This window comes from Dermacentor andersoni, chromosome 6 (genome assembly GCF_023375885.2).
Source record: "Dermacentor andersoni chromosome 6, qqDerAnde1_hic_scaffold, whole genome shotgun sequence".
NCBI lineage: Eukaryota > Metazoa > Arthropoda > Arachnida > Ixodida > Ixodidae > Dermacentor > Dermacentor andersoni.
The window spans coordinates 41,240,585-41,264,476 of NC_092819.1; the positions used below are offsets into that span (position 1 = coordinate 41,240,585).

Sequence of the window (23,892 nt, forward strand, 5' to 3'; positions counted from 1 at the left end):
AACCAAGCAGATATACCTGCTGAATGTTTACCTTTGATCTCTTGGCAGTGTAACGGGTTTTGCCAGGCGGGTTACCAAAGCTTCCAATCTACGTGTCTTTTTTGTTGTTGTTGTTGTGATGGAAATAGGAGGCTACCGTTTTTCATCCCTTGAGCCGATTAGGCACTTTTTACGGAGTTGTATAGAATTCGCGCGGTGAAAGAACTGAGAAAGCGCTGTTGCACTTCACTATTGCACCTCATTATTGCAGAAGCGCGGGAACCGCATTTCACGGTGATTCGGAGCCTGGAAACATGGCGACATCTCTTCAGAATTTCTACTCAGCATTCTCACACCCCCTTCTCTCTCTGATAGAGAACCGTCCGGGTGCGCAGATCCACCCCTTGTTTCAAGAGCACAAATCACGACTCCCCCGATCACTTTTTTGGCACTCCGACCTCTGCTACCCTCCATGGCTTCTTCAAGCGCCGAAAATAGAAACGTCAATCGAAGGCCTTAAAAATAAAAGCGACGTTTCCACAGTAGCAGCAAAACAATTAGCGTTACATCACCTATTTGACAAGTACCAGGAATCTATTCACATCTACACGGACGGTTCTGTAGTCAAAGAAAGTGCGTCTGCAGCTTATGTTATACCATCCTTAGGGGTAGAGTACGCTTGTCGACTAGGACACACCTCGTCACAAACAATAGCGGAATTAGTGGCAATTCACCAGGCCACTCATTTTATCAAAAGATATGAGACACCAACAAAGTGGGTAATTTGCACGGACTCTTTATCGGCTTTAGCATGTCTTGAAAATATTGATGACAGCCAACCACACGCACGAATAACATACACAATACTGAAGAGTTTAACTCAGGCTAATGAAAGGAAACATGAAGCGATATTACAGTGGGTCCCGGGCCATGCTGGTATAGCAGGCAACGAACTAGCGGACTCATTGGCAAAATCAGCCCATAAAGATGCAGAAATTGAACTCACCCCTTTATCACCAATGGACACAAAACGGATATTGAGAGTACTAAAGAAAGACTTGTGTATGTCAACATGGTTTAATGAAAACACTAAGGAATCAATACTTTACGGAGCAGACCCTCACCTCGAATACCAGCTGGATGTACAACTTTCTAAAAGTACCGAGACACTAATTCACCGACTGCGCCTTGGGACAGCATACACCAAACATTTCCTGCATCGCATCAAACGGGCTCGTTCCCCGGCTTGCTCCTGTGGCCACGACGATGAGGATGTTCGCCATCTACTCCTCGAATGCCCCATATACGAGATACAAAGACAGCAGCTAGAACAAAAGCTACACTCCATCGATCCTCACCGGCCTTTCTCACTCGCAAAACTGCTGGGCCCATGGCCAACGAAAATAGCACAGCGAAAAGCATTGAACGCAATTGAACATTTTTATGAAGACGCAGGCATCCTCAACAAATACTAGGTATTGCATTGAATAATCACACGACGTCTATAAAACACTCTTCTATTATTTGTAATTATTAGTGCTTGTACATCGCGTGTTATACATTTTTTGTTGTTGTGCGTGAATTATTTTAACACTGTAATTCCTCATCTGTTTATATGCTCATCGAAGTCTACATCATGGCCGTTTGTGTGTATTTGTGTCTGTTTATGAACTCATTGTGGTGCAACTTGCATTTGACTTTTACACTGTGATGTTCATAGGCGTATAGGATGTACTGTGGCTTTCTCACCCTATGAAGTAATTTTTCTCTTTTTTTTCATTTTCCGACATATGTTTTTTATATCGTTGTTTCTGCTATGAGAAAAGGAGTAGCCGTCACCATTATAAGGTGACTACGTCGCTTTTTTTTATTTTCATTTCAATAATAAAAAAGAGAAAACGCTGGCTGCACCTGTAACACATTTAATATACGTATTAAAGTGCGCAGCGACAGCTCGTTTGTGTGTGTGTGTGTGAGTGTGTGCGCGTATGTGTGTGTGCGCGTGCGCGTGCGTGCGTGTCGTACGCGCGCGTGGAAGAAACCTTTTCGTCTAAGTCACATTCTCGAACGGAATCTTTTTATTAAATTCCAAATTTTACATAGTTGTGATCTCCCTGTAGCCTTCAAAAAAGCGGGTTCACGGCAAATTGACGGTGCAAGTCTTCAGAAGCGGCCGTTCCCTTGCATGTGCCGTACGATGACTGCGAAGCCAAGCTTTCCGCTGTGCGTGGGTGGGTGGCATTGCGGTCGTTTCCAACGGTGCACATCGAAGTGGCTCTGGCTCCAGCGAGGACGTCCCGGCCAGTTGCTTCTGGTCCACCCTGACTTGCGATGAAAGAGCAGCGCGCAGAAAAGTAGACTTTTTGTGCTAGACTGAGCGACTAAACCATTAGAAAAAACTTCATCAATTTACATATAAAAGCTATGTCCATTCAATATCATGAATGGACATGCGTACTGCTGAATGGACATACGTCCGACGTACTGCTTTGATTGTGGAACGAAACCGTGAAAGTAATGTATAAGGCCGAACCGATTATAATTTCTCGGTCAACACACACAATTGGTGCTTACTATAGCGGGAAATGTGCAGCAGAAATTGAGTTTTGCCGTACTACCATTTCCATTCCTAATTTCTTATTCTAACGGCAAAGACAGCAAGACAATATGAAACGCCCGTGTGCCGTGCATTTGATGCGCGTCAAAGAGCGCCACGTGGTAAAAATAACTCCTCAGTCCTCCACTACGGCGTGCTTCACAATCAGATCGTGGTATTTGCATGTAAACACCCACAATTCAATTTTGACTTTGTTCAGCAACAACACAAAAGTCCCAGGTGTCCTTAGCTATCGCCTAAGAGACGTAAAGGCGAAAGCCTTGTAAGGCGTTCTGTAATTCACCCTAATCTACCCTAATCCGTCTTATTTTCCATAATCCACTTCAATGCTCCTTCATCTGCCTTAATCGACCCCAAGGCACCTTCAACCGCCCTAATCATCCTTAATCCATTTGATTAACCTTAATCCACCCTAATCCATCTTAATACATCTTAATCCACCACATTTCACTTTGGTCTTCCTTCACCCACTTTAATCCACTATAATCACATTCATCTACGTTAATCCACCCTAATCCACCTTGATCCACGTTAGTACACGTTTATCCAATCACTAGTCAATCATTAATTAACTTCACTATTCATTAATCATTTCTTATACATGGCTGGATATGCTTCGGCTCGCTTCTGGCACTCCTTCGGTCACGTGATATTTTCCGTACCTCACTACGCGACCTTGAAACAGAGAGCTAAGGCTTTCGTCTTAAAAGCGTTCTTCAAACAATTAACCTCTGACCACCCTCAGTATTTCTGCACTCATTATGTCGGCGCAAAATACGACGTACAAGGGCAGTTTTTTGTGCCGATCCATTTCATTTTACATGTTTCTTGTCTTATGATCTGTTGCGCAGTCAACCGACTCCGGCGATAAAGGCAGCACGGCGTCGTTCGATTCAATGGCGGATACCAAAAAAAAAAGAGAGGAAAATGAAACGGAAGGTTACAAAATACGTCTCAGAAAATAACTTTCTTTCATTGCACTTCTGTAAAAATGGCTAAACTGCAAGCTTTGCGTTATAGCAGCCGTGAACCTTATAAAGAAGGCCAGTCGCCAAAGCAATCACTTTTACGTGCGCGTTTTCAAAATGCTCTCAAGCAATGCGAGACAAAATTACGTGAGACTCCTAGTACAGTCGTCCACACTTCTGTCTAGGGTGCTGAATCGATGCGCTTCAAAGCAAATATTTCGATACTTTAATTGGAAAGTCCAAAGTTGTCACTCGTCACTGATTCGTATTTATTTTTTTGCTTGCTGTGGTGGTTCGGCGACTGCCGCAGTGCCCCAGAGCACACGCTCATGCGTCCCATTTCCATGGACTTGCGGTGCCAGTACAGCGATTTGGACAGATCTTTTTTTAATGCAGCCAAATACTGAGACTTACATTTACGGTAAAGTGACAAAATTAGGTGATAAAAATTATTCCGTAGTCGAGACCGAAGCCGTCCTTCACGCGACTGGAGGACCGAGCGATTCGTCTACAACGGATGACCCAGACTAGGGGTTATTGGATATAAATGTTTCTCTCTCTCTCTCCTTCAGCCCACGTCTAGCTTAGTGACGTAAACGCGCGCAAGTCATTTTTTTTTTTCTCCACTTCGTTCGCGCTTAACAGCTTTTAATAATTTAGGGAGGCTAAGCATATTGAACATGAGCCGAGCGTGGCGCACCTCATCGGTTAGTGAACCTGGATGTCCAAAAGGGTCGTGACCATCGTGCACACAACAGGAACAGCGGTGTACAGTGGCAGATGATACAGCGCTGTTGGTACCGAGATGACGAGTACCAGGAGAGGGAAGCTGCTGCTCTGTGTGGAAAGGAGACAACGCCATGCTCCTTGCGGTGGTCAAGGAGATTCCCTTGGCAAAAAAAGATTGACATGCTTTAAATGACCTCTTATATTTTGCCAACTGTGACCGAGCAAGGGAAACCTCAGCCAACATTTGGACATGAGAAACTTCTACTCGTCAGATCCCTGACAAAGGCAAGTCCGCGTAAACTTGCTACGTAACTAGGATGACGAGAAACTGTGCAGCCATGGTACCACCTCGGTCACGAAGTTCGGAAGCCAAGCGTGTTGAAACCAGCCTCGGGGAACGTGGAGCGCACGCAGGACTGTATAGCAAACTAGCAATACAGAAACGCAACTGTCCTTTTATAAATCTTCAGTCTACTAACTGATAAGGTGTACCACGCTCGGCTCTAGTGCGATATGTCTATAGCCTCCATAATTTTCGCAGAATGTGGCAGCATGTCTGCTGGAGAGATCAACCAGTTGCGCATGATTATAAGAAGAGAGTCAGCGGGTATCTCGGTAGCCCACTAACGCAGTGGCGAATACGGAGCTGACTGGTGTGCTTTTGCGTCGCAAACGTCATCTTGCAGCTACAACATTGGCCACAGCCTGAGACACACCATGTTCGGTAACTTTCCATCACTTCGTCTCTCACCTTCCTCGGATTCTTTTTGTCTAATCCGAATCTCTGGGATCGCGGCGTTTCTTTGTTGCTGCAGTGATGGATGCGGTCCAGTGTCCGATGCTATGGTTTCGGAACACATGGTTTTAGGAGCATCCTGGCCGAAACGGTACCGGGTACGCAGTTGCTCGTCATGTAGCTTTGTAGCGAGTTTATGCAGCAGAGGACGAAACCATCGCGTCACCGCGATGCTTCTGCATCGATTAACGCCCGTTTCGTCAACCGCACGGTTATGGCGCGATAGATAACTTAGCGATTTCGCCGCATCCATGACTGTATGGAGTAGAGTGACCTAATCCCCGAGCGACGTGACTGGACGGCCTTGCGTTTTTAACTGGCGTTTTAACGTTTTTCTCAAATTTACGCTGACGTGAACTGATTCCTGGATAAATGGGCTCAAGCAAATTGTAGTTTTTCTTCTAAAGCCCCGTCGATGTGCCACTCGATTTATTTATGTATTTATCAACACACATGTGGAAGTGCTTTCTTTAAGTAAGCGTCACGCATGGTTCGGGAGGAATTTATTTCATTTAAAAGAACATGATTTCAAATAACTCATTAAACAAAACCATTATTGAGAGTGTAATTGTATTTGTAATTAGCTGGGAAGAACCGACCGAGCACGAAGTGGAAGTTCACAGCTCTGTAAATATTTAGCATGAACATATTGCATAATTTATACTTTCGAGTCCACTATATGCGGTCAATGACATGCGGCCTTAGGTGCAGGCCAGCGCCTTTATTCCCCAGCATTTTGGTTTTCTGTATAAAGAACTGAAGAATTCAACAAATCAAATCAAATGAATCTAAACGAAGCTGAAAGGCTACAACTGACAATAAAAACGTCGTGTTGTTTAGCCCATTTCCGCCTAAAATGTAATGGTGCGCTCCACTATAGAACGCGAAACAAATTTTCAGTGCTTTAAAGAAGAGAGTGTGGTAAGGCTTCACAAATGTTAAGATGGCACAAATCTGAAAGCCATGTGCGCATCATGGTTTCTTTAACCCCTCCCTAGGTCATCGTGAACACACGGTATTGTTAGAAACGTGCTGTAAGGCATTGTTGGTTAAGGCCAGTCTCTGCGATAGTTGCCCCTTTTAATCAAATCAATCAAAGCAGTTTCATTTACACCAGTGACGATGCATGGTGGAAAATGGGGGCTGACAGGGTGGTGATACTGAGCACAAGTGAAGAGATGCTATTTTGTGGGCGACCATCGACAGAAATGCACTCACCGTTACATCAACAGTCAGGGTGACAGGTGCCGGCATTGTTACTTTGTTGCCGTTGTGAGCCCCAGACTTCACCGATACTACTGTTGTTGTGGCCTCGACGATTGTCGTGGTGATGATAAGAATGATAACCTTAAAGGAAGTGGCGCCTGTACCCTCTCAGGGCGACTGGCCAAGAGTCCGGCGGATTTCATGAACGTACTATGGGGATTAATTTAGAAATTATATTAACGATAAATAAATAAAATGCGAGTACGGGGTATGTTTTTCCTGAACAGTCGTTCTGAATGAAAAATTATGAATAGTTGTGTTAAATCATGGCTCGTCCCAAATTTTTCCTTTCTCTCTTCTTCTAATATAATACATAACTGATTTTTCTTGCACACGAATCTTTATCTGTGCGCGGCAATTTCTAAATAGTGATTCCCTTTCTCTTTGTCGGTTTCGCTTAATTCACGGCCCATCACCCGCTGTAGGAATGCGCCACAGAGACTCTCGACAACAAAAACAACAACTACAGTGGAGGAATAACCAAAAGCGCCTCGAAGAATTACACATAAGCCCGATCGGAAGATGAATTAACCAATTCAAGTGATAGTTTCTCGGTGTAGACCGACTGAGATATGCCGCTGGGGACACTTATTAATTAGCTATTTCGGTTGATGCTACATGAGGCGTGTGGGTGCTGTGACGTTCCACCGCTGGGATGAGCCCGCGTTAAAAACTACATTAAATCACTTGCGAGGACTCGGACTGTACACTCGTGTCAGGATCGGCTCACAACTTCGGCACCTTAGATTACACTGTCTCCTTGACCAACACAATTTACTTGGCCAGTATGCTGTCTTCACAAAGTAAGCGGGGAGAGAGAGATGGGGGCGGGAGGGTAGAGGCTAAGTATCACAGCAATTTCACTTTAAATATCTAAAACAATCTCTAAGCGCTGGGAACGCCCTGAGGTGCCTTCACAGCGGCGACGGCGTGTATTCGAACAAACTTTATAGCGTCACTCTGTATATAGTGTATGGATAGAAAACTTCTATATTGTAGTTTCTTGTTTTGTTTTTTCTTAAGAAAAAGAATATGCAGAGCCAACGCACATCTTGGAATCTACATGAATTGAAGCTTTCGTAAAGCGGGTAGAGAGAGAGAGAGAGAGAGAGATAAATTTATTAGCAGAGAGGCGAAGAGGTCGGCTTGAGTGAAGTGCCTCTCACCTGCTACGCCACGCTTGTGGAGGGATTCGGGGAAGCCACAGAAGAGATGGTACGTGAAAAGGAAGGAGGGTGGTGGTATGGTGAAGTAGGTAGATGATGATGAGGGCTCCACAGCGCACTGTTTCCGTGCAATGCGTGCGTGCACACTTCACGCCGCAGTCACGTACATTATCATAGGCTATAAAATTGCCCATTTCTATCCTGCGCCTCAGGCGTAAAGAAACCCAGGGCAAGCGCATGTGCTCTCGCCCACTCGTACTGTGAATAGTGACACACGCAGCGATCACCTCAGAGCAATAGCTGGCGCTGGCAGAAGTATATATGTGCTTAATAATTGAAATTATGTTATGGAATTTTACGTGCCAAAACGACTTTCTGATTATGAGGCACGCCGTAGTGGGGACTCCGGAAATTTCGACCACCTGGGGTTCATTAACGTGCCGTGGTCGGGATTCGATCCCGCGACCTCGTGCTTAGCAGCCCAACGCCATATCTACTAAGCGTGCAATGTGTGCGCGCTGAATGCAGATAGACACGGGATAATTTTTGGGGACCCGTAATAGCAAAGTTCTTTTTTTTTACGTAAGAGCGGTTTCTAATTGTATACCATTGGAGTTCCTGCCACTCGTCAAATCGATTGTCGTGATAACGAGATGGCCGCCTTTGCGATAGCCATTCCCAGATCGGATTTCCGCGAGTAGTTGTATGATATTCAAGTTGGACTGGCCTGTAGCCTCTTAATATAGTACACCGGGTGTAAGGAACGATTGAAGGGTCAGTAACACAAGATAGTTCAACTCAAAGCGTTTGCTACAGCAGTACACTGGTACAGGGCGATCGTCAGTTGGCCGCACTCCCCGCTGTCAACTGGAGGCTGCTTATAATCGCCATCCATGCAGTTGACTTCGCTACAATGATGTTGCACTCCCCTCGCTCAAGCTTATCTTTTCTTTTTACCCCTTTTCGAACTCATAAACGAAGTATAGCCAGCACAAGCATTGGAGTTACAGGTAGACAGCGCACATTACAGGTAGACAGCGCACGCACGTTTCACGGTGGTCTCAAATCCGCAACCGTCATTTCTTTGGCGTTCCTGAAGAGTAGTGCACAAGCAGGTGGCTGTCACCTCGGCTTCACTCGCGCCGTACTGATGTATGTGCGTCAGTACCACCAGACACGTGCAAGGAACACGACGATGCCGAGGGAAAGAGGGCCGGCGATGTGGAACGGCCGCACTAGCAGCACGGCAAGTCCCATGAAGGCCAGGGCCAGGAAGGGTAGGTCTGACCACTTGACCCGAGCCAACGACCTCTATAGTATTGGGTGGAGAATGAAAGACACGTCGACATTAAAAGAACGCTAGAGAGGCATATTGAGGTAACCGAGGCTGACTGGTTACACTTTGGCAATATTAATTCATCATCTTGTGTGGCTGTTCCCTGGTACTCAGGATATTAAGCCCAAGGTTCTCGGGGAGGAGGCCAAACTAAAGCCAAATGTTACAGAGGACTAGACCGGTTGGATAATGGACAACAAATGCGCTCAATCATTGCTGCAATGCTAGCATCACACATTGCTTCATACGTTTATTTGATGATCTTTTGTTAACTTTTTTACTACATATATACCTTGCGGATAATGGCCAGAATTTAAAAAAAAATTAGGTCACTCTTAACACAGTGGAAGCTTGATATGCCAAAGGCATGTGCACTTGACACGAATCCAACTGCTTTAGTAGTTGTTGGAGAGATCAAGGCACCCAGATATATAATAGGCACTTAGGAGAGACACCTGAAGTTATATCCTAAGGTGGCCGATTACGGGACTGAAATGTTGTAAAGGTTAGTTTTGACGCCACTAGAAGATTGATAAGCCGGAAGAGAAGCGAACACCAAAGACGGGTGGCGACGCCATCTTATAGCATTCCCGCATCATCTCTCCTTGACGCTATGGATTCTGACAGCCTTCACTCGGAAGTCTCCGATCGTTCATCGATAGACAAGTTTTAACTACGCTCGAAAGAAAGCAGACGCAATCCGGTACCTCTTCGAAACATTTCTTTAACCTGAAACGGCCAAAATACGCGAGAAATGCTACGAAATCTGTGAACTCAAATTAAAGTCACAGCTGCGTCGGCTTGAGCTATAAATTCAACCTTGAACGTTTGGTGTCCGAGGCAACTATTCACAAAAATATTCTTGCACTATAAATGTGTGTAAGAGCAGTGTCAGCCAATCGTGGCGTTGGACATATAAGTGAAGATGGCCGGTCACTGGTAAGTAGAACTCTCGAACGAAAAGCTTTGTAATGTTGCTCCCTGTTTCCTTCGCTAATAATCGGCTTCTTTCAAGGGTACCCTTTTGGGCGGGGCCAGCCCACAAACCCAGGCTGGTTTTGTGGAGTGTATATCTCTGTGCTCTGTGGTGTGTGCCTCTTCTGTGTGTCTCGTAAAAATGTTGCGCAATCCAACCTCTAGTATATCTCTGACCGACCTATGGCACCCCCCCCCCCCCCCCCCCCCCGGAAATGTGTCGACAGTCTCACCTGTACAAAATTGCGAAGGCTACTCATGACGTCAGGCACCGTCATCGTCGCGTTTAGGTGGTGTTCCTTTATCCTAATCAACAGCAAGTGCGCACAGTGGATGGCGGCTGAGAGGTCGGCTGATTGGACTTTACTGAATTGGAGCGACCCACTATGCGGTATGGGCCGAGAACTGGGTTTCAGGAGGGGCCGAAAGCATAGAAAATGAGATGGCTGACATTGATGACATACTATCGTAGCAAAAACAAAGCGAATGTGGTCAAAGTTTTGTTACCTAATGTATAAATGGCGTATTTGCATCTACGATGGGTGGGAAGGGGGGAGGTATCGGCCACTCTGTGAGAAATCTGACAGACTATACTTATACATTCCTTCTGTCCACACCGTCACCATGCTCATAACCTTCATTCTCTTCCCTTGCCTTTATCCCATCTTAGTGTAGCAGTCTATAAGAGTCATCATCATGGTGACTTATCTGCCACTTCCTAAACAAATTATGCATCTCCTCTCCTTGGTTCGCCGCAAAAGCAACACGAGAGAACCTCATCTTCCAGCTAACTGACTTTGTAATAAAGATTACAGACGTTATACAAGCAACAGAAAGCAATCAAAACGGACACGCAAGCGGAAAATGAAAACTACCTTAATAATGTTAGAGTGGAAGAGATGACATACGGTGTTGGTGATTCTTCTTGTTTACTGGCGCACACCCCGTGCGGAGAATTCATCGCGACTCGCGTAAACCTCTCGCATAAACACGCGAAGAATCGCAGCTACATATGTTGGAAAGAAAAACAAGCTTCAAAGCATTATGTTGAATAGACGAAAATTTTAAAGCAAATAAGCGAAGAGAAAGGAAGAGCACGCCTTTATTACCACCAACCTGTCCATGCTGACTTGTCAGCAACCCGGACAGCAGACGTTTGAGCTAACCAAGCATTGATTCAATAAACCGAAACTTTCTTAGCGCTATATACTTCCCGCGCTGCGGTGTCCGTTTCTTCTACATGGGCTCTATCGACTGCACAGGTACTCACTGACGTCTTGTAATCTTGTATCGGCTTATATAGTGCCTAATTCGAACCACACGTCCTGCCCCCTATCCGCATCGTTAGCCCTCACGAGTATCTCGTACGACGTACGTCGGTCACGACGTTTGTCTAGAACATGCAAGCCGTATTCTATGGACTGCGCTCTGGTGACATTAGCGATAACACGCGGTGCGAAACCAACTATGCTGTAGCAGTGAGCATGCGCGGCTAACATTTACGAGATGTATTTTCTTGCCCGGCTGGTAGCTTCATGTTCTGGCAGCTGCTTTGGTCGTGCAGGAGCGCGTTCTAACAAAAAAGTGTCCTGACCTCTACATACATCACAGCCACGAGAAAACGCCGCGATGCAGCGCAGGAATGCAAGTAATGCTCGGATGACTCAGCCAACTTATCTACTCGGTTTATTGTCATGGCCAACGACCCACCGGAACATCTTCGGGCACGGGTCGATCGACTGCCTCATTCTGACAGAAAAGTAGGTTACGCCCACCATTCACAAATCAAGCCGTAATTCATGCACTTCTGTTACATAAAAAAAATAGTAATGATTCTTCGGCTTTATAACGGGCCAAAACGAGTGATATCATTACGAGGAACACCGTAGCGCAGGGCTCTGGATTAACTTTGACCATCCAGGGTTGTTTAACGTGCAAAAAATCAACGGTACACGGGTGTTTATTGCATTTCGCCCCATGGGATCTGATCCCACGTCCTCGGGCTCAGTAGCGCAATGCCAACGTCCACCGCGGCGAGTTGCCCTTTCTGTTAGGTATGCGCCATCTTGTATACACATACAGGAGAAGAGGAAGAAGAGGCTCGCGCTGGCCGTGGCCTCGCGTGGCTGGGAGAAGGAGCGCGCGTCGCCGGCCCGTCGTGCAGCAGCAGCAGGAGCAGCACGCCAGCCCCAGGTCGCGTCTGGAGCACGGAGGCCGGCACCTCCGGCTGCTCGTCCTCAACCGTGCCCGCCCGCGGCAGTGGCCCGCAGCCCTTCGCCAGTCGCCGCTGCAACAGCCCCGCCGGCGAGCTGGCGACCGTGTGGCGAAAGGGGCCTCCCAGCGGCTCCAGTTGCTCGCGGCAAGACGGCGGTCCGGCCCAGCTCGGCCGCCGCTCGTCGCAGGTAATTGTTGTCACGTGTGTGTGTAGCGCTACGGTGGCTACGGTGCCGGCACGCCGGCCCCCAGGCTAGTCCTAACGGCCGGCGGGCGAACGAGGGAAAGGTAAACGATAGGCAGCGTGAAGCATTCGTAAAATCGGCTTAAGAAGTCTGCTACGATTGCGTATGGCTCAGTGAATGTGAACCACGTTGGCCCGCGAAGCGCAGCCACCGAAGATACAGGACAAGCACGCCTAGTAGTAACGAACTCACGTGTTTATTTTTCCCGAACGCGACTACTGCGGCCACTTATATCTTGCCCGCTGGGCATGGCGCAGCAGCAAGACAAAAAAAGGTAGCGCTGCTTGGGGCCACTGCATTTCAGCAACTTGAACATTGCATCACGGTGTGGCCGCGCTTAATCGGTTGTTAACGGCAGCTGGGGGAGTAAAGCGCTGACGAGAATAAGTTGCCCGCAGTTGCGCCCTTATAGCTGGGTACGAACGCGTGTCTATCCTGCCGGCATATTGTTACAAAATTGAAGCAACTGAAATTGTTAAGAAATGGTATAAACGTGGACTGAATGGCCGAAATTGTGAAGAAAGTAACCTAACCTAACCTGGCACAGACACCGCTTGGCCACTGCCCCTACTATGTGCAGGCTGTCCGGCGAAAAAAGCGGGAGGGGTGGGGCGCGTAACGTGCCGCAGGTCATAGGACACTGCCTGTAGCTCTTTTATGAAGTTCCTATGGCGGCTGCAGGGTTGCTTGTTCGCGTGCAGGTCAGTTGGAGCAAACAAAACAGCGCTGATGAACCATCTGGCCATCGCTTGCTCCATCTGCCGTTAAGCAGATAAGCCAATAGACACAATGCATCTGACATGCCCAACAATATATGTATATATATATATATATATATGTATATATATATATATATATATATATATATATATATATATATATATTGTTAATTGAGGAGCTTGGCTAACAGTCAGCTGGGACACCCTATATACGTATACGCGTAGACCATCATCATCAGCCTGGTTACGCCCACTGCAGGGCACAGGCCTCTCCCATACTTCTCCAACTACCCCGGTCATGTGCTAATTGTGGCCATGTTGTCCCTGCAAACTTATTAATCTCATCCGTCCACCTAACTTTCTGCCGCCCCCTGCTATGCTTCCCTTCTCTTGGAATCCAGTCCATAACCCTTAATGACCACCCGTTATCTTCCCTCCTCACTACATGCCCTGCCCATGCCCATTTCTTTTTCTTGCTTTTAACTAAGATGTCATTAACTCGCGTTTGTTCCCTCGCCTAATCTGCTCTCTTCTTATCCCTTAACGTTACACCCATAATTCTTTCCATAGCTCGTTGCGTCGTCCTCAATTTAAGTAGAACCCTTTTCGTAAGCCTCCACGTTTCTGCCCCGTACATGAGCACTGGTAAGACATAGCTGTTAAACACTTTCCTCTTGAGAGATAATGGCAACCTGCTGTTCATGATCTGAGAATGTCTGCCAAATGCACCCCAGCCCATTCTTATTCTTCTGATTATTTCAGCCTCATGATCCGGATCCGCGGTCACTACCTGTCCTAAGTAGATATATTCCCTTACCACTTCCAGTGCCTCGCTACCTATCGTAAACTGCTGTTCTCTTCCGAGACTGTTAAACATTACTTGAGTTTTCTGCAGATTATTTTTAGACCCACCCCTCTGCTTTGCCTGTCCAGGTCAGTCAGCATGCATTGCGGTTAGTACCCTGAGTTACTAAGCAAGGCAATATCATCAGCGAATCGCAAGTTACTAAGGTACTCTCCATTAACAATTACCCCAATTCTTCCCAAACCAGGCCTCGGAATACTTCCTGTAAACACGCTGTGAATAGCGTTGGAGAGATCGTATCTCCCTGCCTAACGCTTTTCTTTATGGGATTTTGTTGCTTTCTTTATGGAGGACTACGGTGACTGTGGAGCCAAGATGCCAAGTTGGCCTCTTGGCTGCAAGGGCGGGGATTGTGTTGGGCTTTACCCCCTTTTACGCTTTGAAGTCATCCGCTACGGGAGCCTGCTCATGAACTGGCACAACCACACACAAATCTCCCAGTGCGCGAGAGTGATGGCCAGATTTTAATGCGTGTGACTTTTCACGTGCGACTCCCCCCCGTATACGCATTTGTTCGTTCGTGATGGTTCCGCGGCGCCTGACATCGCAAAAAAGAGAGAAAGAGAGAGAGAGAAATAAAAATAAACTGCCCGAAAACTGATAGCATGAAAAAAAACTATATGTTATAAGATTTGATGTGTATGTAAACAGGTATATCTGATGTTGCGAGAATAATTGCGCGGAAACGGAATGCGACAGAAGACAGGGACGCTTGTTGCGTTTGCGCACTGTTCTTTTTTTTTTATTATTATTGTCACTTACCAACTAACTCACCTTTGCATCTAAGTCCATCGTTCGACGAAAACCAGCCTGTACATGGCAAGGAAGGAGCATAACATAAAGGAACTTTGTATCCTACTACAATTCCGGGACAGTATTTACGAAAATGACAATTAACTAAATTCTGGACTTTTACGTGCCGAAACAACGATCTGATTATGAGGCACTCTGTAGTGGTGGACTCCAGATTCAATTTTGACCTGTACGCAATGCACAGTGAGCAAGCATTTTCTTTGCGTTTCACCCTCTGTCGGCGTGCGGCCTTCGCGGCGCGGATCGAACCCACGACCTTGTGCCATAGCATTGCCTACCACACGCTTACGCCATAGCCATGGAGCTGCCGCTACTGTTGAAAAAAAGTGTTATGTTATAACTGTTCGTAAGAGCAGGTGCCAGCCAGTCGCGACGTTGGACATATGATTAGTGAAGCCAGAAGGCCAATGGCACATAGCTCTTACGATCGAAAAAGCTTTGTGAATTTGGCCCCTGATACCAACTCTCCTGTAAATTGCATTGAAAGGCAAGCTTCGTTTGCGAATTTTCCTTGACTCTGCTAACCGTGGCCATTATACTACTGCTTCTGCTTTGCCGAATAAGTCACTTTCTCTGAGGACAGTACCCCAAATCGGCTTATATATATATATATATATATATATATGTATATATATATATATATATATATATATATATATATATATATATATATATATATATATATATATATATATATATATATATGTGTGTGTGTAATCATCTGTACTATATCCGCACAGATGAGCCGGTGGCCACCTCACTTCTCTATGGTCTTACGCAATGAAATACCAAACTGCTCCTAAACATCATCGATCAACAAGTATACGCCTGAAAACGCACCGTTCCCTTATTGCAATGAAGCTTTCTACGCCTTTTTTTTTTTTTTCCCCGCTACAGGGAATATGGCCCGTCTGCCCGTTCGCGCTTTTGCCGTTGAAAGTGGGCCGATGCCACAGTTGAGGGGGGTGTAACGAAAAGTGGGCCAATACCGGAGACCGTAAAGTCGATCTCGCACGTGCCGCGGGTCTTGTAACCAGGCAGGCGGTTAATCGGCATGCTGCATAAAACTCGCGGTGCGGAACACGATCAGTTTTATATCGCTCAAATCAACGGCGCCCACGAAAGCTTCGCTTCGCTTAGCTTCGAGACACGTGCGTCGGATCTGCATTTCTCTTCTTATTTTTTTTTTCACACGACCGACGCAGCGGCACCGGTGCCGGTGCAGCCAGTGCTGTCGCGACGGCTCGCGGGAGAACCACAAGCGGCTGGTGGGCGCGGCGCGCAGCTTCGACGACCTCGAGCCGCACCAGCCGTACCCCCACTGCCGCAACGCCAATCGGCGCCGGCCCAGGAGCACCAACCGGGGTCGCTACGGCAGCAGCCACAGGTTCGTGACGTCGGACGACTACCGCTGCGCGTCGGTGTCGCCGCCCCCATCGCCGGCGGGGGACAAGCTCTGCCAGTCTCACCCGTCCTCCACACAGGTGAGCACGTACGGGAGAGGAAAAGAAAAAAGAAAAACGAGAGATGCAAGTAGAGGCGGCACTAAAGGAGCGTAGGGAGGGTACACGCCGACCGCTCAGCCTCCCCTTCCCCCAATATTTCCTCCTGCCAACCCTCATCCTTCCCGTTCCACCACCTTTGAGTGCCGGTGAATCATCATCATCATCAGCAGCAGCAGCAGGCTGGCTACGCCAACTGCAGGGCAAGGCCTTTCCGATAATTATCCAACTACCCCGATCTTGTTCTTATTGTGGCCATGTCCCTGCAAGCTTCTTAATCTCATCCGTCCACCCAACTTTCTGCCGCCCCCTGCTACGCTTCCATCCTCTTGGAATCCAGTCCGTAACCTCTAATGACCACCGGTTATCTTCCCTGCTCATTACATGCCCTGCCGATGCCCACTTCTTTGTCTTGATTTCAACTAAGATGTCATTAACTCGCGTTTGTTCCCTCACCCAATCTGCTCTCTTCTTATCCCTTAACGTTACATCCGTCATTCTTCTTTCCATAGCTCGCTGCGTCGTCCTCAATTTAAGTAGAATTGAGGGCGACGCAACGACCTACGGAAAGATCATGAATAATGAAAGAATAATCGTGTTTGGCCCCCCGTAATGGAGAAATCCTAGCACCGCCCACGGTGGAAAGAATGCGAAAACGTGAGGACCGCGAGCAGGCAGGATTGTTGCGCGATGTGGTACTCAATGGAAGGCAAGGCTGGCTTACACAGGAATCGGGTGATGTTATGAGCAAGTTATAATCCTTTAACATAACCCACCGCGGACGAGTCCGTGCTGTATGTGCTGGAGAGCCGTGCACGTTTGAGGCACCTCTTCACCCTCAACAATAAAATTAGAAGAAAAGAAATTAAGAAACGCCGTTGCGCGCCGCTATACAGGATGTTTCAGCTAATTTTAGCCAGAGTTTAAAAAAAATGACGACGTGACCAAATACGTGTTCCTAACTTTTGTATGTAGTGTGCCACGCTATATCTTCTATTTTGCTTAATTAGATATTTAGTCAAGATTAATTAACCAACTTCTGAAGCAACAAACTTAGGCAAAAAAAAAATTCAATTAAAAAGTTGCACAGCGCTTTGCAAAACGTACGATTAGACAGTTTCTAACTTTCTATCTGTTAACTATTAGTGTTCTTCAGCTTACTGCGGATACCCGCGAAAAAAAAAAACACGTGACATGGCCGCTTGCGCATCGTAACTGCGCTGCTCCAAGCGTTCCGAGCACAAACGAACATTGCATTTAGCCGGGTGTGCTGCCGCTCCGTGTGCTTATCGCTATCATGAACCGCCATGAAGGAAGCACATAGCCGGCGTACATCGCACAGCCAACGCCTTAGTCACTGCCCTGTCGTCTTTTAAGCGGCAGTACGCCCTGCTAGAGGCTATGTTCGTTTGTACGCGGACAGTTTGGGAGCGCTGCAATCACGGCGCGCAAGCGGGTATTTTTTTTTTTTTATTTCGCGGGCATCCACAGTAAGCTGAAAAACACTACAAATCGTTCAACATTCCAATCGGAATTTTTGCCTAACTTCGTTGCTTCAGAAGTTGTTTAATTAATCTTTACTAATTATCTAACCAAGCAAAATACAAAAAAATTGCGTGACACACTACATACAAAAGTGAGCAACATGCATTTGGTCGCATCGTCTTAGAGTGCACCGCCATATTCTTAAATTTTGGCTAAAGTTAGCTGAAACATCCAGTATATACATGGTGGCAAAATATGAGGGACGGTGACTGAGGCTAAGAACAAACTGAGCGTCCACGGAAGAAGGGTCGACGAAAGCGATCTGTTGCGTTCCTGAAAAACTGGAGTCCTGCAGGGTTGTATGATCGCTCTCGCTGCACCGGACTTAACCACAGTATATGCAAAATCATTTTAATTTCTTCCGTGCTATTTATTATTCTTAATTTTTTTCCTACGCGAGAGGTACAAACCCTGCTCAAGGAAGATGCACTGCATCAGTGTACATCCTTTATGGCAGTGGCTCAAGCAGTCAAACCGTGCTGAAAGTGACCGATGGGGAATGAGACGCTGGGAAAGCCCCGGCTGAGTAGCTCGACACGGTGAACAGTGCAGACGATGGGACGTGCAGGACAGATGCACGTTCGTGTCACTACTCCCATTGCCTGCGCAATTCGCCATGTTGAACATAAACCAACCAGTACAGCCTAAAACTATTTTGAATATAATGCGTTTCTTTCTTATTCGAGGGCGAAATTTGCTAAAGCGCGCATCATTGTCACCTGCCCGATTACCCGCTTACTCCGAAAGTTCAGCTGCTAGACCACAGTTAGAAAAGTGCGCAATCATGCATGTATACCGAGCACCTACGCATGAGTGGCGATGAGGCCACGTTTGTCCATACTTTCCTGCACTACACTGAATCAAACATGTCGGAAAAGCGGACGTTTTGTAATATTCACGCTGTGGCAGCAGCGCGTTCATGACCCCCAGAAAACTCCCGGTCGCGCGTTTTTGACAGCCAAGTTAGCCAAGAAAAAAGAATTTTGTCTCATGGTATACTACAGGCGCATGTTCTTGGTGCATTGAGATATAACATGCATGTCCTATGTGTCGAACAGTAAAATTCCTTTGTCAAACATTCTAGCTATACAACAAAACTGGTGCCACCTGGAGAGTTCTATATATTTATAGCCTAAACTTGTGTTGTTAAAGACATTAACCAGAAGTCTTCCAGGTATTGAAACTTTCCAATCTATAGGGCTGGTAACGTAATCAAAATCTATTCGATGTACAGAATACAACTATATCCTCCCCGCTTGTCCTCGTTGATATAAGTGTGAAAGTGTAACGGTGTATTCCGACTGAATAAACAACTTCAGCAACAAGCCGGTTTTCCCGAGAAGCCTTTCGAAAATGCGTGGCGCGTGCTTGCGATATATCGGCGCTGTGCGCTCGGATATGTGCCGTTCGCGGAATGTTTTCGGCCGGAAGTGCACAGTAACGCCTGCGGCGCGTCGCGCAAGCACCGATCGCTCCCGCCTCTCGACCCTCGCGCAGTTCAAGGTGGTGCTCGACGTGCGGCAGTTCAACCCCGAGGACCTGACGGTGAAGACGTGTGGAAAGCACGCCGTCATCCAGGCCGTGCGCACCGAGGACCGCGGCCGCAAGGGCATCGTCGTCAAAGAGTTCACGCGCCGATACCTGCTGCCGGACGGCGCGGACTGCGACCGCGTCTCGTGCTCCCTCACCGAGGACGGCTTCCTCACGGTAGACGTGCCCATGAAGGACCCGCCGCTGGTCGAGAACGAGCGGGTCGTGCCCATCACCGTCATACACGGCAGCAGCGGCGCAGGTGGCGCAGTCGGCCAGCAGGGCGGTCAGTCGCTGCCCTCGGGACAGCAGCCGTGCCAGGAGTACAAGAAGAACCAGTCCTACCGGAGACCCTCGAGACTCAGCCTGCACTCGACTGACGACATCGGCTAGACCGAGCGCGGCAACGAATCACTCGCGTCGATGACAGGAAGAGGAGTCTATGCGGTCCGTAATCATCAGTCGAGTGTCACGAACGACTACAGCTTTGACAGCTTGAGTGTGCTCGGCTGCGTGTGCCTGCTTTGATCCTTTTGACCCACGGCGGTTCCGCGTCGACGTAGGAGGGAGAAAATGACATCAGACAAGACACCTCATCGATGACAAGTACTTCGCCTTTCCCCACGCAGAGCCACGCTAACAACGCTACGGCACCAGAAGTCCCAATACACTGGGCAGGCGCGGAGTATCGTTGCCCAAGCAACGAAAGCGAGCGCTTACTCGTCGTTCCAGCAGCCTCAGCTTGATGCTGGGACTGGATGCTGACGTTTAATCACGCGGGAAAATAAAATGCAGTTAATGGGGATCTGCTACATGTACACACGTGATCAACGGATTTGCTCTTATTCGTTCGGGTAGTCCGCAGAGAAAACTAAACTTGATTGTTGCTCGAGGATGGCTGACCAGAACGCGACTTAGCAAGCTTTTTCCGCAAGCAGAGCTGGACAAAAAGATATGTTCACAGCGCTTGCCGAAATTTGGTTGCGATATGCTGCATATGCGTTCTTTGAAAATTCTTGGCAAAGCGCTAGTGAAAATGCCGTCTTTAAAGAGGTGCGCATTCGTTTGCCACGTTCAAGGGGTGTACAGCTTTATTCCATCAAGGGTTGCTATCAATTTTCATCGAATATGACCGGAAAAGCAGCAGCTCTGTGCAGGTCGTCTTCGGAGGCAGTAACGTGCAGTGGACCACGAAATTTTACGGACCGCGGCATCTGCAATATCTCCGCAACCTCACAGCGCAGACCGGTATTCGCATTTACAGCCTCAACTATAATATATGCGAACGACATTGGGATGTACGTTTTTACTGGCTACTGTTCCAGGCTGCTCGGAAATTGAACGTTTCCGAGACCCTGTGGACCATAAACTTTTGTGGCTGATTGTGTACAAAGCCGAGGTGTTTGGAACTTTATAGAGTGAGTGAGTGAGTGAGTGAGTGAGTGAGTGAGTGAGTGAGTGAGTGAGTGAGTGAGTGAGTGAGTGAGTGAGTGAGTGAGTGAGTGAGTGAGTGAGTGAGTGAGTGAGTGAGTGAGTGAGTGAGTGAGTGAGTGAGTGAGTGAGTGAGCGAGCGAGCGAGCGAGCGAGCGAGCGAGCGAGCGAGCGAGTGAGTGAACTTGTATTCGGTCCAGCAAAACACGATAAAACGCTCACCCGGCTAATCCCACGACGGGACTGACAGATCTAGTCTGCCGGCCCGATCGCGGGCGCGCTGGACGGCCAGAATTTGGTCCTCAAAGACGGGACTTCGCAGGAGCGAGTCCCACTCTTCCTTGGTGAATTTAGGGCCCAGCGACCCACACTCCCAGAGTATATGAGGCAAAGTAGCAACCTCACCACAGGCCACGCAAGAACAATTCGGATAAATCTCGGGATATATGCTGTTAAGGGACGCCGGACTGACAGGAGTTCGTTTGCAAGAGTGTGAGCGTGACCGCCTGCGGCCTGCTTAGCTTGGAGTGAGGCGGCGGGAAAACCCTTCTAAGTAAAAGAATTATTAAGTTCATTGTGCGTGATAGCAGCGTCTCTGTGTCCGGGCAGAGAGTCGCCCGATCCGAGGGCAGCGCGGTCGGTAAAGCCACGCGCAGCCTCGTGGGCAGACTCGTTAATGTTCAGAGGAACACCCTCGATCGCCCCGACGTGGGCAGGGAACCACAGTATGGAGTGTATGGAGGTGTCGCCGTGTTTGGCGCCTTTCAGAATTTGAATTACCTGCCGGGCTATCCTGCCTTTCCGGAATGCCCTGACGGCCACTTTAGAATCGCTATACACCCTTTCTCTCCGACCGTCTTGCATGGCGAGTGCAATGGTGACTTGCTCGGCCACCTCGGGGTTCGTCGACCGGACGGAAGCACAGTTGATGACTTTGCCCAGCATGTCCACGACGGAAACCACAGAAGCCTTGCCGTCTCTATATGCAGCTGCGTCCACGAAGGTTGCTTCGATCTTATCCTTGTTTATCTCCGAGTTTCTCTCTTTTTTTTTTGCCTCTGTTGTTTCGCGCTGCCCCACGTTAAGACACATAACCAATTCGCCACTTTTGTTACCACCCATTTGTTATATCCCACTAATATCTGCTCACTCATGGTTAATCCTCTAGAAAGGGTGTGACAAGGTTTACAAATTTATTAAATGAAGTTGAACTGACTGAACAGCCTGGCTCAGTTACGGGGACGTCGACCGACAGCTTGAACTGGTGGACTCGGCGGAGAAGGCCAAGCAGGCCCAGGGCCTTACTTGAGCCCAATCCCTCAGCCACGTCCCCCTTTCCCCTTCCCCTTTTCAATAAAGTTTACGACCACCACCAGACACGTGCCATATTTTTGTGCTGGCAACTGTTATCGCCATTCTCCACCCGAAAGGTGTCAGACATCGCCTTCGCACTCGCAACATCGCTGAGTATAGACGTCTTACACCAGGCGTCCGCCTGATTTGAAATTTGCGTTTCGGCATAGCTTCTGAGCGATGTACTGCATAAACATGAGCATTGCATGAGACTAACGTTGTGGTGGTAACGTTGTGGTGTGACAAGGTTTACAAATTTATTAAATGAAGTTGAACTGACTGGACAGCCTGGCTCAGTTACGGGGACGTCGACCGACAGCTTGAACTGGTGGACTGGGCGGAGAAGGCCAAGCAGGCCCACGGCCTTACTTGAGCCCATAAGCATTACATGAGACTACACGTTGCATTGAATGCAAGTAAGTGCAATTGTACGCATCGCCGTTAGTCGATCCGCTTCACTGAATTCGCGTCACGATTCCAACATGTTTTGGAATCAAAAGTTCGGTTGGGTTGGCATGCTTTCTTTAAAATCTCCTCGCTGAATTAAAATTGACCTAAAATTGTTACTGCTAACGATCTCTTGGCTGTTTTAGAAACAACGTGTCTGCCATAGAGTAACTCGCAACTGAGGACCAGGCGGGACGCAGGACTACGTTAATGCGCAATTGTTCTGCTCACGCCCGCAGTGTATACTTTGATTTTCGAAACCTGTATCCAAGTGGTAGATTGTCCAAACAATGAAAAGTAGAATGATTGTCTATAAAGAACAAAATCTGGGAGAAAATCTAAGAGAGGTGTTTGATGAGGGATTATAAAGGAATTCCGAAAAATAATTAAGAGAACGTGACAGAAAATAGCAGGAGAGACGTCATCCTATAACAACTGCTCTAGGATGCTACAGCATCCTATATCCTCTGCTGGATGCTTCTACTAGACTTGCGAATGGTGTGTTGCAAATTTACCCATGGTTGCGGCCAAACTGTACTGCTTCAAACGATAATAAATTTGGAAGTCATGCAAAACGCCAGATCATGGAAGAGAGAGCTCAAGTAAAATGTTGCACAAAACGTAAAACGGTGGAAAAAAGGGAAGAAAATCGTGTATACATAATACTTCATTACATTCAAGTTTGACTACTGTATTACGCGTTGGTATTAAATTGTCTGAATTGTGATGATTTTTAATCTGATTTATCTTTTTTGTTGTTGTTGTTATCATAATTCTACCTTAGTGTGGGTCAATCCCCCAGAGCAGGTTAGTACCTTTTTTTTTACAGAAGTTCATCATCATCATCATCATACTCAAAAGTTCGAAATGACATGACAGGACAAGAACTTTATTGAGGTCCTGAAGTGTTCACCTCCGACGGAAACCGGGATGAGCGGATGGCTTTACTCATGACGGGACTGGCAGGCCAAGACCCACAGCAACATCACGGGCCTTCTGGACGGCTTGGAGTTGTAGATGTTCTGGACAGTTGAGCGCGAATTCCCAGGAGTCGATCCATTGTTTGAAGTGAAGATGCCTCTAAGGCTGGGTACAGCCAAAGCATGTGTTCAAAATTACAATATTCGTATCAGCACTTGCGGCATTCCTGTGAGTTTTCCTGATCAATTAAGTGCATTAAGCGAGGAGTAGGGTAAGACCTAGTCTATAGCATTCTAAGCGCAGAGGCCTCGGCCATATCAAGCTTGGGGTGTGGTATGGGGAAGGTTCTACGGCTAAGCTTATAATGAGTGGTAATCTCGTGATATTGCTGATATTGCGTGATATGGTGCGGGTCTTTTCCTAGATCTATTGGAATTTCTGAGGCCCCAGGTTCGGCTGCGCGGTTCAAGAGGTC

At 47.4% G+C, this 23,892-nt stretch overlaps 1 protein-coding gene and 1 long non-coding RNA gene across 2 annotated transcripts; one reads left to right on the forward strand and one right to left on the reverse strand.

The window, feature by feature from the left end:
* Positions 1-1,999: 1,999 nt before the first annotated feature.
* Positions 2,000-6,429, reverse strand: LOC140218733 (uncharacterized). Its single transcript, XR_011894907.1, has 3 exons — positions 6,308-6,429; positions 4,265-4,401; positions 2,000-2,300 (listed from the first exon to the last, which is right to left on the reverse strand). It is a non-coding gene; the product is annotated as an uncharacterized lncRNA (long non-coding RNA).
* A 3,941-nt stretch (positions 6,430-10,370) lies between these two features.
* On the forward strand, positions 10,371-20,083 carry LOC126522104 (uncharacterized). Its single transcript, XM_072288919.1, has 4 exons — positions 10,371-10,403; positions 11,887-12,234; positions 15,894-16,172; positions 19,233-20,083. Exons 1-4 carry the CDS (start codon positions 10,371-10,373, stop codon positions 19,656-19,658), a joined length of 1,086 nt encoding a protein of 361 aa, XP_072145020.1. The 3' UTR covers positions 19,659-20,083.
* Positions 20,084-23,892: the final 3,809 nt, after the last annotated feature.